The sequence below is a fragment of the Corvus kubaryi genome, unplaced genomic scaffold, assembly GCF_017639235.1.
Source record: "Corvus kubaryi isolate FWS band 111438036 unplaced genomic scaffold, C.kubaryi_AGA036_p1.0 37392, whole genome shotgun sequence".
Lineage (NCBI taxonomy): Eukaryota > Metazoa > Chordata > Aves > Passeriformes > Corvidae > Corvus > Corvus kubaryi.
In genome coordinates this window covers 12916764-12934308 of record NW_024581131.1, presented here as the reverse complement: position 1 = coordinate 12934308, position 17545 = coordinate 12916764, and the positions used below count along the sequence as shown (strand labels likewise).

Below are 17545 nucleotides of genomic sequence, written 5' to 3'. Positions count from 1 at the left end.
TCACTCTGCTGGCACATCATACAGGCATGCACTGTCTGCTGCTCAAGCTATATTTGCACTGGTACATACTTTCTCTTTGTAACTGGCTGTACAGTATCCAGATCTTTCTTTAGAGCTGATGCATAAGCAAGGTGCTGACTTCTCTACCTATAACAGAAGACTGAATGCTTTGTGTGAAGAAATTTCAGCAGATAATATATATATGCTATGTACACCTACACACAACACAAGTTCTTTAGGTTTAACCTCATTAAGAATGCCTGAGCTGTCTTTAAATCATGCCAGTCACAATAGGGTGTTTGTCATATGGTAAGAAAAGATCGTGCTCATGCTTTAAATGCATGCATTTGCCTGTTTACTCTGCCTATCAACACAGATGACAGGATACAAGTCAGCTCCAGCCTAGGACTGTTTGAATCCATAGTACAGTGTGGTGCCCAAGCAAACAAGCCCAGCAGGTGACTGTACACCTCTGTATGGAGTTTGTATTAGTGTACACAAGTTTCTGTAAACTATTAGCAGGCGTTAAGCTCCTGCCTAGCATACAAGAAGTTCCTCTATGAGATCTAATAGGATCAGAATGATAGAAGTTATAAGAAATATTTCAAGTTATGGACACTAATTTTTTTAAACTATATCTGTTCTTTCAGGTAAGATGATTCAGATAAACCACAAGTTCAAAATCTCTACTACAGGCTCACCTTCATGACAAGTTCTGAAAACTTGGGAGAACTGGCTGTTGCTAGAAGACTGTCTTGGAGCAAAACAAGCAGAGCACTAGAAAGAATAAATTTATAAAGGTTACACAGAAAAAGTGCTATACACAAGAAAAAAAGATGCCAAGTCACCACAGAATACCACACCAGAGACTGGGATTAGTCCAGCAGTTGTGCAACAGCTCTTTCCTTCTTTCTTTCTAGCATGTTACAAGAATTTAAAAGACAGTCTGCTGAACTCCTAAGCACAAAGAATCATACTAAGCTGGTTTGTTCAGCCTGCCTCCAGCTGTGCAGTCAAATTCTGATCACGATCAGTGATAATTCTTTATTAGCTAGCAGAGTGATTCTACAGACACCAGTCTTTGCTTACAGAATGATTACCAAACTCGGCCATTCAAGGAACACACAAGAACAGGTAAAGAAAGCAGTAACTGTGCAGTTTTCATTATATACCTCAAGATGTTGGTCTGGTCAGACTTCTCTAGAACTTTCACTACCAAGAGGTTGACTGATCGGATGACCTGCTCACCCTCCTCAAGATCTTCAACCCGAGAATCCAACATTAATGTAATAAGACCATGCATTAGGTCTTTAAGCACACCAGTGGAAGCCTCTCGAGCCAGACTCTCTATCTGAAACAGCTACAGATGGAAGAAAGTGTTAGTTTTCCCTGCACATGATCCTTTAGCATAGGGATTTCTCTAGACTATGTTGTCAAACCATGACATCTCCATTTCCCACAACAGTAAAAACAGTCAAAACAACTATGAAGGAAGTTATTTCTACTTAGTGACTTCTGAAAATACTCAGGCCACCAACTCAGCACTCAAACAGTAAAGACTACTAAAAACAGAGCTTAATAGAAGTCTTAGTAGCTGTATTTTGCAGAAGCAGAGACCTTCTTCCCTTCCCCAGTTTCTCGTTCCCCACCTGCTCTCAAAAGGTGCATTGATGAGCACACAGTTGGCAACAAACCTTCATAAGAAGGACTCAGTAGTAAGCTAACCTAGGTACAGAACAGACATTCCATTCTCCCACAACTTCTGCACAGAAGTTATTTGCTCTTCACCTTATCTTTTACATCAAAGCCTTACCGTGATCATGCTCCCAATAATACAGCTGTAAAGTCTGACTATCTCATCTTTGTCCAGCTTCTCATCTGCCATGTGTGTATTGTAGATTAACCGAAGCTGCATAAATGTGGCTATTAGGAACTGGTCGATGTGGCCAGACATCGCTTCTGCTTTGTCCTCCTGTTTGAGTACCTCGTCAATCTAAGATTTAAGAACAAAATGCTCTAGTAAAGTCAACATAATGCAAACAGTGCAAAATAACAATAATCTAAATACTTTTCTATAGGAAGGGTCTTGCCCTGAACAATCCATTTGCCAAGGCAGTTGTATTCTAAGCTTTCACCCAAAATCAGTAGCTAGAGATTTGTATTGCTAATCCAAACATGACCAATTAATGATATTTTAGAGAACTGCAATCCTATCCTGCACACAAATGAAAACATCAACAGCTGCATTACACATTCTGGAATTAACAGCTTTATGAAATCTTCTGGACAAAAAAACCTAAGTAGTTAAAGCCACCCTAAAATCATGCAAAAACTATGAGGCAAGACAATCCTTTTGCTAAGGATCTATAAAACAGTTTACATTTAAAAGGTAAGTCTTGCTGACTAACTGGCTTTTACAAACTCTTAGCACAAATAATTTGACAAAACCAAAAATATAACACAGAAGCACTAATGAAAAAAGTATTAAGTTTATTCTACACCTTCCAAGTGGAATTTCTACTGCTAAAGCGAGTCAGATGGCCCCTGTGCACTTAGTTTTGTCATCAGGGAGACTCTGAGCAGAGCCCATGTCACCTGACATGTGCTCCACCACAGTGCAACTCATCACCCTCGCAGGCAAAGTTTGGTACTCTGTTATTAGTTGCTACCTTAATTCACTTACCTGTGTCAGAGCCTGGATGCTTGTATTTATATCACCACTGGCTACTTGGGAAATGACAAAGTTGATAGTAGAAGCTGTGTTACTGTGCATGTCATCGAAGTGTGGGGACACAGCACGGATTCTAAAGGGTTGAAAACAGGATTCATTACTTTCTGGAGAACTACTTCAATATACACTTAACCGCTATATTTCAATGATGATTTAGAGACATGGGAAAAGGATTTCCTTCTTCACTGAGGATTCTCAAGCAAGGAATCGTTCTTTTTATCATGTCTATTGCACTATTTGTAAAGACACTGATGATGCATTTACAAACTCAAGATCCTTTGATTATAAAAACGCCTAAGTAGAACTCATGCTTTTCATTAAAAATAACTGCTCTCCAGATTTCAGAAGAGTACAACAGACCTTTGTTTTGCCATCTCTTCAAATTAGCTGACACCACCCTCTTATGGAAACAAGTCTGAATGTAGAAATTAGCACTATCAATTCACCTCAAAATATTTTTTAGGCAGCCCTGCTGATTTCACTTAGGAGTTAAAACTAAAGTTAAACTCACTTGGGCTCAGGAATCAAGACTGGCTCAAAGATGTCATCTAGTTTGTGCTGTACAAGTGCTGGCATCTCACATCTGACAGTTCCATTGTCATTTTCAATTTCATCAAGATCCAGCTGAAATTCCCGTGGAACCGTATGTGTTGTCTCAGAGTGGCTGCCCATGTTGCGATTTTGGCTATAGAAACCACGAGAGAGGTGATTATTATACATACACAAGAGGCAAGAATATTAGCACTAGCATCCACTGGTAGCCCTAAAGCTCTCAAAATAGCACAGGTTTTGCAGTTTGGATTATATTCAAGCCCCTTAAGTTCCTCTGCCTTTCCCCTAGTCTTTAGTAAAACAAACTTCTGTAGGCCAGAAGAGCGGCTGCTACTTAGTTGCTCTCCTAGTTTCTGTTGTAAACCACTACAAGACACCCTGCACCTGTGCTAGGTATGCATGGTTTGAGGTAACTAGTACAGCTCACAGTACTATTAAAAGAATATAACTTCAAAATTTGAGTGGCTTTTTTTCACCTTTGGTTTTTTAAATGATGGACAGGATGCTTATGTACACAGCAACCTCACGAGCTCCTCTGAATCTAAGACTCCCAGCACCCCACATGACCTGTGCTGCATATCAGATTTTCCAAGGAAATATTCTAATACATAATTATCAGCACAGACTTGCATTCCAAAATAATGAGCAGGTGCAACAAATAGTTTCTGAGCTTTTTGTTTTGGGTACTGTTGCCCCAGGCTCTGTAAATCACACATCCTTATCCATTTCTGTGCTTTGTCTAATGTAACTAGAACAGGGTCCAACAAATACTAAGTTTAATGCAACACATTGAAAGTTCTCCCAATATTTTGAACGGTTGCTTAATGTGGAAGTGCCATGTCTGTCTGCCGCTTAATCTACAGTCACCTTGGCAGAAACCCGTATTTCTGGTTTCTTTCTTTTCTTTAAGTCAAGAGACCTGTAAATAACCTAGAACTAGCCATGGCAAACCCGTCACCCTCAGGAAGGGATGACTAGGGTAGAAGTTGAAATATACAAGAGCCTTGCTACCAAGGAGTTAGTGGGCAGTACTTACATCCTATAAGTGCGATACATAATTCTGTCCATGGAGAAGCAGTGAAAAAAGGCACAAGACCATTTAGAAAGATTTAAAGACAGACAAGACAAAAAAATTTCAGACATTTAGATTTGTATTATTTGGCCATTTTTCACAACATGCAAAGATGATGATACAAGAACTAAAATGGCATTGTCAGATGTATTAGTACATACACTATGCAGGATAGAGACCATAATGTAACGTTACATACTTGAGTTTGGAGGACATGTCTTCAGCCTGTCCCTTCCGCATCATGCTGGCGTTGGTGCTGATGTTCTGAGTACGCTGAGGTTTCTCCTCTGCCTGTCTCACTGGAGCAGCAGAGGGTCTCTTGGCTGACCGCTTTATTCTTTCCTCAAGCATGCTCATGTCTTTCTCTGAAAGCTGCAACACACGATGCTTTCACTCAACATTAAGTGTTTTAGAAATCTCAGTCACCTACAGGATTCATACCACTTATTAGTGCAGACTGAAGTTCTCTAACACGAAAGTAGGAACTGTTAATGCTACCTCCTTGCAGCAAACTAACCAGGAGACTCTGGACTGTCAGGTGCTACTTCAAGAACTAATTAACCCATGTTGACAAGCTGTAATACAGAATACACCTATTTCTAGCCCACAATGTCAAGAAACAGTTCATCCTGAATTCAAACTATAGTACTACCCTGTGTTTGCAATTGTTGCATGTGTTGCTGCAAAAACCCCAAACAAGAAAACCCCCCACCCACCTTTCTACATTCCCTATTAGCAGACCAGGCAGTGCTTTAACATTCTGGACCCTGCCACAGAAGCCAGAGTCCTTCTGACAGTTGTCCTCTTCAATGTACTCATAATTCACTATGAACACCAGATCAGCCAAGTTAATGCTCCAACTCAGGCAGTAAAAAGATTCGTATTTACCTGCTTATCTACCGGACCAAAGACCACCAATAACTACATTTGAACAAAATGCATTACAATTTTATGAGAAGTACTCTCCAGCATCCCTATGATTTAGAAACCTTCCTGAGAACCCATACATTTTAGATGGATCATACTGAAGCTCAGAAAGTCATGGTTAGATAGGGCTGAATTGTTCAGGCGCTAGAGTTTTTTCCTTTACCTTGGAAATTCAAAAGCAAATGGACTATGTAATATTGAGGCAAAAGCATATTGCACTCTGAAAAATAGTTAAATAGGATGGAAATCTAAAATGTTGATAGAAATGCAACATTAACTCTCATGGGAACAGTTACCAGAGAAAATGAGTCACATTAAATTTCAACTTTTCAAGAAACTGGAAGTTAAAAAAAAAAAAAAAAAAAGGGGGGGCAGCCTTGCTTCTCCTGCTTGTCATATTCCATAAAATACCCATCCAATAGCTTGTATGCCCCATGGCATATGACACAACACAACAAAGGCATAAAAATATCTATCACATTCCAATCAGTTTTAGTGCTGCTAGAAACATTAACAAGACCTAATGCAGAGAACAGAATTGTAAAAATGATCTAACTGCTCTTGATTAAGATTGTAATTCACTGCACTTAATCTGATATGCACAATAATTATAAACACAGTAAACTAGCTTTCCATTGCTGGACACTGGAAACTGAGTTTTGCCACCTTTAACTTTTACTGCATTTAGATGATAATGGCTAAGTATGATTTTCAGAGAGCAAAACAGCAGCAATAGAAAGCAACATGGTACTTACACTTAAGCAATGAAATGCAGTAAGATAAAGCAAATAAGCCAAACTTCCCAGACCTCAATTGCAAAGCAGTAGGGTAAGTTGGACATTAAAAAAAAGCTGAGGACTTAATGGAGCCCCAACAACTAGCCTTTTTTGGCCAAATAAGTTATCCCAATACTCTAAATCAGATGTGTTACTTGTACAGTTGACTATAAAGCAAGTTACTCTTTATAAACAATTTAATTCCCATGAAGGTCAGTGTTTGACTCATTTTTTCCCAGTTTTGTTTTTCATTCATGCACACACAGGTTATATACACCTCTCTTATGAAGGCAGGCTGAGAGTTGGGGTTGGGAGCATGCTGAAGAGAAGGTCTCTCTCTTGGGAGACCTCATCACAGTCTTCCAGTACCTAAAAGAGGCCTACAAGGAAGCTGGAGAGGGACTTATAACAGGAGCATGCAGTGATAGACAAGTGGTAATTACTTTAAAATGAAAGAAGATAAACTGAGATTGTATTAGAAATCCTTAACAGTGAGGGTGGCTGAGGCAATGAAACAGGATACCCAGTCCCTGGAAGTGTTAAAAGTGTCCCTGCCCATGGCAGAGGGGTTGGACCCAAATGATTTTTAAGGTCCCTTCCCAAACCATTCTGTGATTTCATATATTCCACAATCTGGGATTAACCAAATAACCATCAGAGGATCTATGATGTAGTAAGTTATTTTCAAAACTACAAAATACTCTTGACACCAACAGCAAGAGGTACTATGACCAATCACAAGCCAAACAGTGCTAATCCCCTACAAAAGTGTAAGTAAGGACTTGGAAAAAAAACCAAACCACCAAACCCAAAATGAAAAGCTCCCAAACAGTGCCATAAACCAAAGCAAGCACAGCACCCTAACTGCAAATCCCCCATAAACTCATTGGCAGTTATACTGACATTTCCAATCAGCTTGAACACTTGGTCGCCATGGACGTTGTAGACGGTCACAATGGTGTTCAGCGCAGCGTTGCGCACAGCGTTGTCCCGGTCACCAATGTGAGTTGCCATTTCTTTTAAGGCTTTCCCTGGAGTTGGCTGGCAGACATTCATGCCATACGATTCAACCAGACATCCAAGCTCTTCCAAGCATTCTAAATGAAGACAATAACATGTGCACATTCAAATTTAAAGCTGCTGGGAAGAGAGCCCTCCCAACTCCTGTGTTGCTTGCACGACTTGAACATTTACTGTAGAGAGCTGCCAATCACAAAGCTGATGATGATAGATATACTCCAGGTGATTTATGGGATCAATAGTAAGCCACAGGAGGCTACTTCACAGATAGTATCTAAAAGCTGTCAGTCACCTCTCTACACTTCAAATATTTCCCATATCCATATATGAGCAATGTTACAGTTAACATCACATTCACGTTAACAGTTGTGAGCTCGCAATGCTTTATTATGTATAGAATTTAACTTTCTCCTTATACCAGGGCAAGATATTTTCAAAGTGACCAGGCAGTTGTTTAAACTACAAACACCACAAATTTATTACAGCCATTACTTATGGTGAGACAGATGTACAGTGTAAAAACATTTCTTGATCAGATTAACCGATTCCCTTGGTGAGTAGGACAACAGTATTGTCACTGTTCTCCCCAGCACTGTTCCACCAAGAAAATAAGCCTACTCAAGGGAGACTCATAATACCAATAGCAACTTAAGAGATTGCTTGTCTTTGGAAGGTACAAAGACACCAAAAATTAAAAGCAATATGATACTACTTGAAAATCTGATCTTTTAAACACTTACAAACATCTGCATAAAATGTCATGTGCAGGCAAATCTCACACCCCACCCAACATTCTTATGCTGGGTTTTTCAAGATGCAACCCAAAGCAATTTCAAGTACTTTGCACATGTGCAGTTCAACAGCCCATTTCCCACCTGCACGTTGTTTGGAGTTTTTTGATTTTGTCCCCTCCATGATGAAAGGGAACATCTTGCTGGCTGGATAGATGAGACACATTCTGTTCAGAATGGCACGTACATCCTTACGGATGACATCTTTCGGTTCTCCTACCTAACAGAAAATTAATGTAAAAAAAATGAAAAAGAGGGGAAGAAATACAGAATATTTTATACAGTCTCACAATGCTTTTGACTATGCTAAATAATGTTAGGAAAGCCAGAATCATTCTCAAGGCAAAATCCCTTTTTTGTCAATGTCTTTTAAAGGGAAATATGCAATATAAAATCATAAAGGTTAGAAAAGACAACCTTAAGATCATCAAGTCAAACCATTAAACCAACACTGCCAAGTCTACCACTAAACCACGTCCCCAAGTGCCACATCTACATATTTTCTAAATACCTCCAGTGATGGAGACTCAACCACTTCCCTGGGCAGCCTGTTTCAGTGATTGACCATTCAGTGATCACCCATTTCAGTGATCATTGACCAGTGATCACCCATTCAGTGAAGAAATTTTTCTGAATATCCAATGCAAGCCTCTCCTAGAACAACTTGTGGCCTTTTGCTCTCATTCTATTCACTTGTCACTTGACAAGACAATAACAATACCCCCCTCACTACAACCTCCTTTCAGGTAGTTACAGAAAGCACTAAGATCTCCCCAGAGATCTCCTTTTCTCCAGGTTAAAAAAACACGGCCTGTTGAATCTCACACCAGCTACCAACTGGATTTAGCTCCATTCACAATATATTTAGAATGAACATACTGCAATTTTTGATGGTATTCTGCCATATTCCTCATGAAAATTGTTAGATTCTGTAAAACAAATTGTACCTTTAGGATAAGATATGGGATGAAAGAGGCGGCTTCATTTTCAGTGAGGTGATACTCTTCTTGACTCAGCAAACTGAAAAGCAACTTAAGGTATTCAAGTGTTTTCATCAAAACACTTGTGTTGGTATCAAAGAACCGCAGGGTAAGCCATTTTAGGATCAAATCCAGGCAGCTGATGACTCCATCTTTTTCACTCTCCAAGTGCTTGAAGGAAGAGGAAAAAAAATAAAGTTAGGCAAATGAAACACACATACACTGTTCAACAAGAAAATAAACTAAGCTAAGTCCGGTGAGATAATCTACATTTACTGGTAGATTCTTAGAACCATACCTACTCACTTTTAACTTATATGGCTTTCTGAAATTCTAAGAGAAGTCTCTGGTGAGGAAATTTTCCCTTCTCCCAAGAAAGAGTATTAATACCATCTTCATCATACCTCTGAAAATTACTTCTATGTATGTTTAGGTTTCAACTACACAGAACAATGACCCCTGGCTCCTCAGAGAATTTCTATTTGATTTTGATTCAAGCAGTATCTTTCATAGCAGATACTAATTCTATCAGCCTCATCCTACTACCACAGATCCAAACTCACCTCAATCATAACAGCCAGTGCTTTGTTGTGATGCTGGAAGTCTGCATGAAACATCTCATCCTGTAGCCATTTGGCTACACAAGTGGACATCTGAGTTTTCAGCTGTTCAATATATTCATCACGGGGAGTAGTGAAATTCCACTTTAACACCTGTAAAAGGCAACATTTAGAACTCAAAGCAAGCAATGCCTTTTCTTCCTGACAGACACTGCTGACTGCACATCTTTTAATTCTGCTTTAGAATCTGTTTTCAAAGTCTTCTTATTGACAATAAATAATGAAAAATTAGTGGTGTTTGCTCACTTTTTTTTACATGACAAGTTTTCTTCATGTGGACTGGTTATCCTTATTCCATTATCTCAATAATTATCACTTAAAGTGGTTGTTTTTAAGCTACAGACTTGCCTACCTACAAGCAAGTTACAAATAACATGAATATTTTCAGTAATAGAATTTCCCTACAAATTTCTAAGTGAGGCTGCTCAAAATAAATATATTAAAGCAATTATAATGTATCCTAGAACTCTGACATGGTATCTGAAAACAATTGACTACACTTAATAATTCTTCACAACTTGAAAAATGTAAAAAGGCCTTTGACTTTTACGACAGGGTATAGATGCACAAAATTTGAAAATCAGAAAAGGAACACCACAGTAAGCCCAGTATTGATGTATGTTTTTCAGCTCAAGAATCAGAATCCAAGAGATGGACAATGGCTAACATGCCAGAGTTTGTTCAATTCTAAATTAAAAACTAAAGAATGCGTTAAAATTGCACCCACTTCAAAACTTGCGAACACATTCTGATTTTTCTCACCTTCAGAGCTTTCTCTTCTTTCATCCTCTGTTCCTTCCCATTTGGGACAATGATAAAAATAGGACCTGATTTATCATCGTCTTCCTTTAAATTAGGCTTGCTTAGCACCTTCTTTCCCTGCACACCCTGAAAAAAGCAAGGTATTAACAGGCAACCCAAGCCATATAGACGCGCCTCAGTCCCAGCAACTGCAAGCGTTAGGTACCTGCCACCCTCATGCTGCCTATGTGTACAAGAGCCAGAGAGAAGCTGAAAGAAAAATGTTGATTAGAAGTTTAAAAGTATGTGCTCAGCTGCTGTGGAAGCAATACCCGTGACAGTGTGCACAGCAGTACCCTGTGAATTATGACACATCACTCTCAACCAGTGTGCTAGTCACCCACACACATCCCTAAAACCCAATGTGGTACCTGCTTGATAGACTGCCTCTTTGTCAGACTTGAACCGCCCTTGCTGAGGCTTTTATTAGCTTTGGACAGGCTGGCATTACCCTTGGACATACTGCTATTAACATCTGACTGCTGTAAATAAGCCATAGAAAAGTCTTTGCTGTGAATCTGTTAAAAGGCTTGGAATGGAAACTCTTGAGAGTAAACAGCTGTCTGACAACAAAGGCCTTAACTCTACCTACAGAGTTCTGACAGAACATGGCATCAACTTCAGCAAACTTACAACATTCCCTCAAGGTTTGTTCTTGCCATGAATATGGACCTACATCAAATGTTCTTGTTACAGCACTACTTTAGACAATGGAGACAAGGGGACTGTAGAACAATTTGGGTTATTTTTAGTTATACACATAGGATAAACTTTATTATTAACAGCAAAGAAAAATTACTGTAACAAAACAACAGAAAAATCTAACCAAAAATTGACTGTAATCAGTTGAGGTTATTATGTTTTTAAACATACTCCTTCCCTTTTTGCACTTTTGATTGAGAACTTTTTACCTTTCATACTTTAAGGCAGAAATTAATTTCTTTTGATACACAGGTTCAGAAGTAATATTCAAGTGTAACATTGGAACTGGCATGGTAAGAACGAATTCTCAATAGCACAAAATCAAGGAGGCCAAGAAAATTTAGAACAGACTGAGTTGCTCATAGGACTAATTTTTGGCAATACAGACTTTAAGAATGAAACAGATAATGACAAAAGCAGTGATCAGGTAAGAGATATGGGAACGCCTGTCATTTCAGAGTTCAGACAAGCATAAAGATTTTTAATAAAAGCTGTCCCTAGCAAGGACTACACTCTTCTACCTATACCACATTAACAAACCACAGCTACTAACTTAATGAAACTGATTTTATACAAAATGAAATCAACATACCTTAGTTTTAGAGGAGAGTCCTCCTGCTTTGGCTTTTTTGGGATCAGGCTTGGATTCCATGGTATTAGACCCCAAATCATCAGCAAATGCTGGAGAAACAATAGACCATTTAAAGTTTTCTAGAAGCCCATTTTAAGTTATCAGTTTTCTGTTCTCAGGACATAAGAAAAACTGTTTGTGGACACAATATGCTTAATCACACAGATGTCTGAAGATTTTAGACCCACTGAAGAGGCCCCTTAAATTCCATGTTAGCATACAAAGTCTTCCTAATTAAGACCACAGTATATCAGCCAATATGTCATTTTTTGACACAATTTAAAAATGCAGACATATACACTGTGAAGGCTAATGACTAGAGCTGTAGTTGCACCTGGTTTAAGGAGGCAAGCTAGCCCCAGCAGGCAGGACTACTTTTTCAGATCACTTGTCCCCACACACTTTCCATCACACTTTTTTCCATCAGCACAAGCATTCTGGTAGTCCCACAGTGAACTACACCGAGGAAATAATCCAGATAAAAAATTATGTGAAAACATTAAAAAAAAAAAATTGTATTAAAATCAGATTAGTATTAGAAAAACCCTCCCCCTTTAGCCCAGCTTGGTTTTAGCTTCAATACCAAGTAGATATTTTCAAGTTTTCAAATAGCAGCTGACAGATGGTTGTGTGGAAAGGAAACACCCTCCTACACTGGAAGCTGATTCAAATGCAAGAAAGACCAGAACCCTAACTATGCTGATTATCTCTTCTTCAGTTGAGTATGTTTACTCCTCTGGCACGTCAAAAAGCTTCAAAATCCACCCTTTTCTCAGTCTTTTCCCACAATGTCAGAGAGGTTACCTGACGCAGGTTGGAATTTGGCTGGAGCTGCTCCCCCTACCACTCTGTAAGATGCTTTAGCAGGAGGAGCTGGTTTGGCTGGCATGTTGGCTTTGGCTTTCTCAAGCATGGCCAGTACCTGGTCTTTGGAAGTTGGCTAGAGAACAAAAAAGGGAAAAAAAGAAGTGATAAATTTAGTACTGTCTATCACTAATCTTTCCAATACATGTTACAGAAAACAAAAGCAAAAGTAGTTTGAAACAATCCATTCTCTGTTAAGCATCTTGGAGGATACTCATCTTAAACCATCATTGTTCTCAGACACTTCTGTTCCAAGTTAAAACATTTTTCTTTAAAGTTTCTTCTTCAAGATCCATGGGACATATGTAAACCAGAGATCTGTTCTAGGTGAGTGGTCTTAGGACATCAATGGAGTGCCTACTCACCACTCAGGGGTCCATAAGCCAAACCACACTGCTAGCAATCATGTTAAAGTATGAGTACAAAGGCATAGAATGGGACAGGAACTGGTATGGAAGCTATCTGCAAGTAGATTTTTTTTTTTCAAGCTCTTGAAGCAATAGGCCTGTAATGGCAGTAATCATTTTTAAAGTAGAGAAAGCTCTAGCTCACAGCTCCTAATACTATTTTCAGTTCCCCTGAAAATATTCAATGCAGACAAGCTCACATGACTCAAGACAGCATATCATGAGACTGTGAATAGGACTTAGTACTCACACATTCAAGATCACATTATTTAATCTCTGTAACAGAAATACCTTCAGCTTGCCAGTGGCTTTTGCCATCTTCTCAAAGCCAAGATGCATCATGAAGAACGGCAGGGCATCCTGTGCCTTTTTACGCACATCACCATTTCGATCTTCAAGGCAGGAGTACAAGTGAGGCACACACAAGAGTAGGTCAGAAGGAACAGAACGGAGGGCAGGCAACTTCTCAGCCAACCAACCAAGAAGCTGAAAGTTTTAAAATAAAAGCTTTCAAAGAAGTGCTCACAGTGCTATGTTAGGCCACAAGAGTCTGAATTGAAGTCCTTCACATACCTCTATGTAAGTAGGAAAAACCCACCCAAATTTTTTTCAGAGAAATATTCTTGAACAACATCAATTTTCATATCAGCAATTACAAAAATTAAAAGATAAGTACAGCATATTAGCACACAACTATCTTAAATCTTTAAGCCTGTTTCTTCCTTTTGAACAATTTCAGCTGCTCTTTTTAATGTCTCCCATTCTGTTCTGTGGTGAATTTGAGGGAACACACACTAGCTCTTAAAACACTAATCAAAACAGACAGAACTTTCACTTTAGAGGCACTGAAGTCGAAATGACAGCTATCATGCAGGAAGAAAGCCTGTTATTATCCTTTTGAGGTTTAACAATTTTATGTCAGTACAAATACACAGCTACTTGTTTTCTCATATAGTGGTAGCATTGTGTCATTTCAGTCTGCATAGGTAGAAAGTCAACAGCATAAAAGGTTATTTAGATTTGACACACAAGAAGTTTACTCGACAGAAGCCTACCTCTTGTCTTAGGAAAGGATTTTCTTTTTTGAGCTCTTCAGACAGGTCTTCCCCTTCCAACCACTCTTTCATGCCAGTTTGTTCAGCCCAAGCATTCACAGTTGCTAGTGCAGCAGCACGAACGTTATTCTGCAGCAAGAACAAGATTTAAAAAGAATAAACCTAAAGAGGGGTCAGAAGATTACAACAGAAGAAGCAACAGTCATCCTTCCTATAAAAGGAAAAAGCTTCCACATCATGGGCTTTGAAATCTTTTTCTATTCTCTGCTTGAGAAGTCTAAAATTCAGAAGAATTTAGTTTTAGTGATGGTATCAGCTGCAGCAATCTCCAAATCAGCCATTTTACTTATCTACCATAATTTTTAAAAAAAAAGTTTGATAAAAAGGGTGAAAGAGTATCTTTAAAATTACTTTGTACATAGTACCATTCATTGATGACAATTCTGGGAGTCTAACTCTCAAAGAAGCTAAAAAATAATGTTAGTGACTTATACAGTGCTTAAAATAGACTGTGCATTCATAAATCAAGGCAAGTGGATTATGGAGCCTGCTATTAGGGCAATGTCATTTAGGATACACATGCACAGAAGTCAAATCAGGAGCGAGGGAGCCCTCTAACTCCTACCAATTTCCATCTTTAGTGCTTTTTCCAAGCAAAATTTAGAACAACACCCTTTTTTGAAGCAGCTATATGAAGTTATGCAAAGCCAGATGGAATATCTAACAATCAGGGCTCTTTAAAACTTTATCAGTCTAGACATGACTCTATACATATGACCCTCTCCTATAGGCTGATTTTCAGAGGAAAGCTAATAATGTAACAGACTCATTCAGTTAAGTATGAGCCAATCGTAAATGCAGAAGTAACATCCAGGCATATACGTAAACAAGAAGTGAGCATCCTTGCAAATAACTTGCCCCATCTTCTATCTCACTGAGGAAAAGAAACAAATCACGTGCTGCAGATAAACAGATGCTCATCAGCCTCTCTGACAAGGCCTTGGTTCCCATCATCCAAATTTAATTTGTCTTCACTCATGCTACAAGCTGATGATTTTCCCCAACTATTCAGTTGGGTCCACTATAAACATATTGAAGTAGGACCCAAAAAGGACCATTCTCATCTTCAAAAACTTGACAAATTTGATAAACTAGTTAAATCTTGCACTTGCAGTACTGAAAAAAATATTACCACTGTAGCAGAGTTCATATGAGCATAAAATCTTCTGTCAGCATTATAGTGCTTACAAGTTATGTTGGTATTATGCATTTTAGCAACAGTGTAAGTTAGTCACAATTGGTCTTCTCCTTAAAACATGTACTTGGAACTCTCCTACCAGTCTGGGGCTCTGAGCAACGTGGTCTAGCGGAAAGTGCCCCTGCCTATGGTATGGGGTTGGAACTAGATGGTCTGTAGGGTTCCTTTCCAACCTAAAAAGTTCTGTGACTCTACAAAAAGAGCTTGCTGTTACCTCAGGATAATTGGGGAGTTAAAAGAAGAACTTAACAGTCATATAAAAAAATCGGTTCTTGAAGACTCTTAAAGAGAAAACAGTTTGAACCAGGAGATTTTTATCTAACCCTAGAACCAGTCATAGTCCTTCCACTGTTTGGGACAGGTAGATCCAGCTCCTGCTCTTTTTCCTACTCACATTCCAAACAGAGACAGCTGAAATATGCCATCTCTGATAATTGCCCATGACTTCTGGCACAAGATACTGGCACCTTCCCAAGCCTCTTTCGCCATTGCTTCAAATGGCTCTTTCCCATGATCCTAGCTCGATTTTGACACAGCGTCCTGGCAAACTCGACATTGATGTTACACAAGCTTCAGTGTCAGTTGCAAATATCCTGTGCCTACCTACAGCTCAAAGGGTTCATACACAGCAACAAAGACAACAACAGTGTACACTGGAATCCACAGTTACACACTAAAAAGTCTACCAGGAACTTTACCAAGCAAATATGTTCAGTGTCTTAACATAGTGTACCTTCAGCAGCAGAAATATGCATATAGTGACCACATTAATTTAAAAGCCAGATTGTGACACTGGATTTAGTTACAAGGAGGGGAATACATCTGAATATACATTCAGGCACACATTTATACTTGAATATTAAGCTGCCATTCAGGCAAGAACTTTAAAAAAAAAAATTGTAAGCTTCCAAGGAAGTTTTAACTACCATCCACCTTTCAGGCATAGTTTAGATACGCAAAAAGCGAAGAGATCTGGACACTTGTCCTACCTTACTATCTCCTAGGACTGTAATGACAGGAATCCCCAAATTTTTCACATACTGTTTGATATTGGGGCCCATTGCTGTTGCTAGCTGCTGAAGAATGCTCAGAGTTTGTTGTACCTGCACAAAAAGAAAAACGTTTAAAATAAAACAGTGTTACAAGCAGACGTGCAAAACCTCCAAGTTATACAGGGAAAAGAGACACTGCTATATATTGAGCTTTTATTTTAGAATGCCTAATCAATGACACCTATTCCAGTCTTCAAATTCACCACACTGAAAAACAAAAAATACTTCCATATTCTGAGCAAATCAGGTTTCAAGTAAAAACATTTTCAAACAAGGGACAATTCACTTTTCTCACAAATGAAGCAATTAGTCAAGCTTTTTTCATTTAAGATTTCCTTATATTATATTCAGTGTAAAGGTAGATCTCCCTTTCTTTTGAAGCATTTTTAAATTTAAAAAAAAGGGAAATATTTATTAAAATAGGTGAATATATGATTTGGAAACACACAGTTCACTGTTTTCCAACTGCTGACTTAATGACATTGACACAGGCCACATAGTAATAAGCAAGGTTCATCATAAGGAATCATAACTATCTTAAGTTTTAAGCTGAAAACAGCTGAAACAGGATTTTGAAAAACATACCAAGATTTTATTGGAGTCATTGAGACGACCCTTCAGAGCAGCTGGAAGTTCTCCTATGTTTGGCTCTATGAACTTTGCTTCATTTATTATGCTTGTCACTTCATCCAGACCTTCCTTTCTGATCTTCCAATTTTTATCCCCAATCTTAGACACTAGTTCCGCTGTGATCTTATCACTGCAAGAGAAAAACAGGTAAAGTGTCTGTTTACTTAGTTATCTCTCTATTAGTATTTGAGTGCTTTAACACCACAGATTTCTACTTAGAAAGCATTTATAAATGCAAAGTTTTGAATTGCAGTGAAAGTGTATCTTCAGGTGGTAGAATCCAAACCTACCTAATATCTGTTCTTGGCAAGAGATCCACAACATCATTCCCAACCTCCTCCTGTTCTTCTTCCTCACCGTCATCCCCACCTCCCACACTGTGCCTGGAAATGCCACGAGTTGGAGCTGGTGCTGTCTGTCCTTGCATCTGCAAGCAACACAAAATCAGAAACAACTCTTTTACAATTTTTCATTTGACCTTAAAAATAAAACCACTTGTATGATACGAATGCACTGGCTCAGGACAGCAGACTTCTAAAACATTACACTATTCAAACAAACCCAGGAACTTTTGAAGTTCATAATGAAAAAAAAGACTTGAGATAGCTACACATATTGAATTTGTGGCCTTTGTGCACCATCTTAAAGAATATGGTTCAATTACAAGCCCAAGGGT

General features: G+C 38.7%; 1 protein-coding gene and 1 non-coding gene across 7 annotated transcripts in view; both read right to left on the bottom strand.

Moving 5' to 3' along the window:
- Positions 1–17545, bottom strand: part of CKAP5 (cytoskeleton associated protein 5) — a 54265-nt gene that overhangs the window by 6817 nt on the left and 29903 nt on the right. For 5 of the 6 annotated variants that reach the window (XM_042038473.1, XM_042038472.1, XM_042038469.1 and 2 more), the window contains 19 exons: positions 17160–17296; positions 16825–16999; positions 16177–16290; positions 13930–14058; positions 13166–13360; positions 12408–12543; positions 11565–11653; positions 10232–10357; positions 9413–9562; positions 8817–9020; positions 7954–8089; positions 6962–7155; positions 4555–4727; positions 4320–4343; positions 3243–3416; positions 2684–2804; positions 1814–1993; positions 1173–1360; positions 702–777 (listed from right to left, as the gene is read on the bottom strand). In XM_042038473.1, the coding sequence (XP_041894407.1) occupies positions 702–777; positions 1173–1360; positions 1814–1993; positions 2684–2804; positions 3243–3416; positions 4320–4343; positions 4555–4727; positions 6962–7155; positions 7954–8089; positions 8817–9020; positions 9413–9562; positions 10232–10357; positions 11565–11653; positions 12408–12543; positions 13166–13360; positions 13930–14058; positions 16177–16290; positions 16825–16999; positions 17160–17296 (2721 nt within the window). The remainder of the gene's footprint in view (positions 1–701; positions 778–1172; positions 1361–1813; positions 1994–2683; positions 2805–3242; positions 3417–4319; positions 4344–4554; positions 4728–6961; positions 7156–7953; positions 8090–8816; positions 9021–9412; positions 9563–10231; positions 10358–11564; positions 11654–12407; positions 12544–13165; positions 13361–13929; positions 14059–16176; positions 16291–16824; positions 17000–17159; positions 17297–17545) is intronic. The other variant, XM_042038475.1, reaches the window with a different exon arrangement.
- On the bottom strand, positions 2528–2636 carry LOC121669640. The gene has a single exon (XR_006017829.1). It is a non-coding gene; the product is annotated as a small nucleolar RNA SNORD67 (small nucleolar RNA).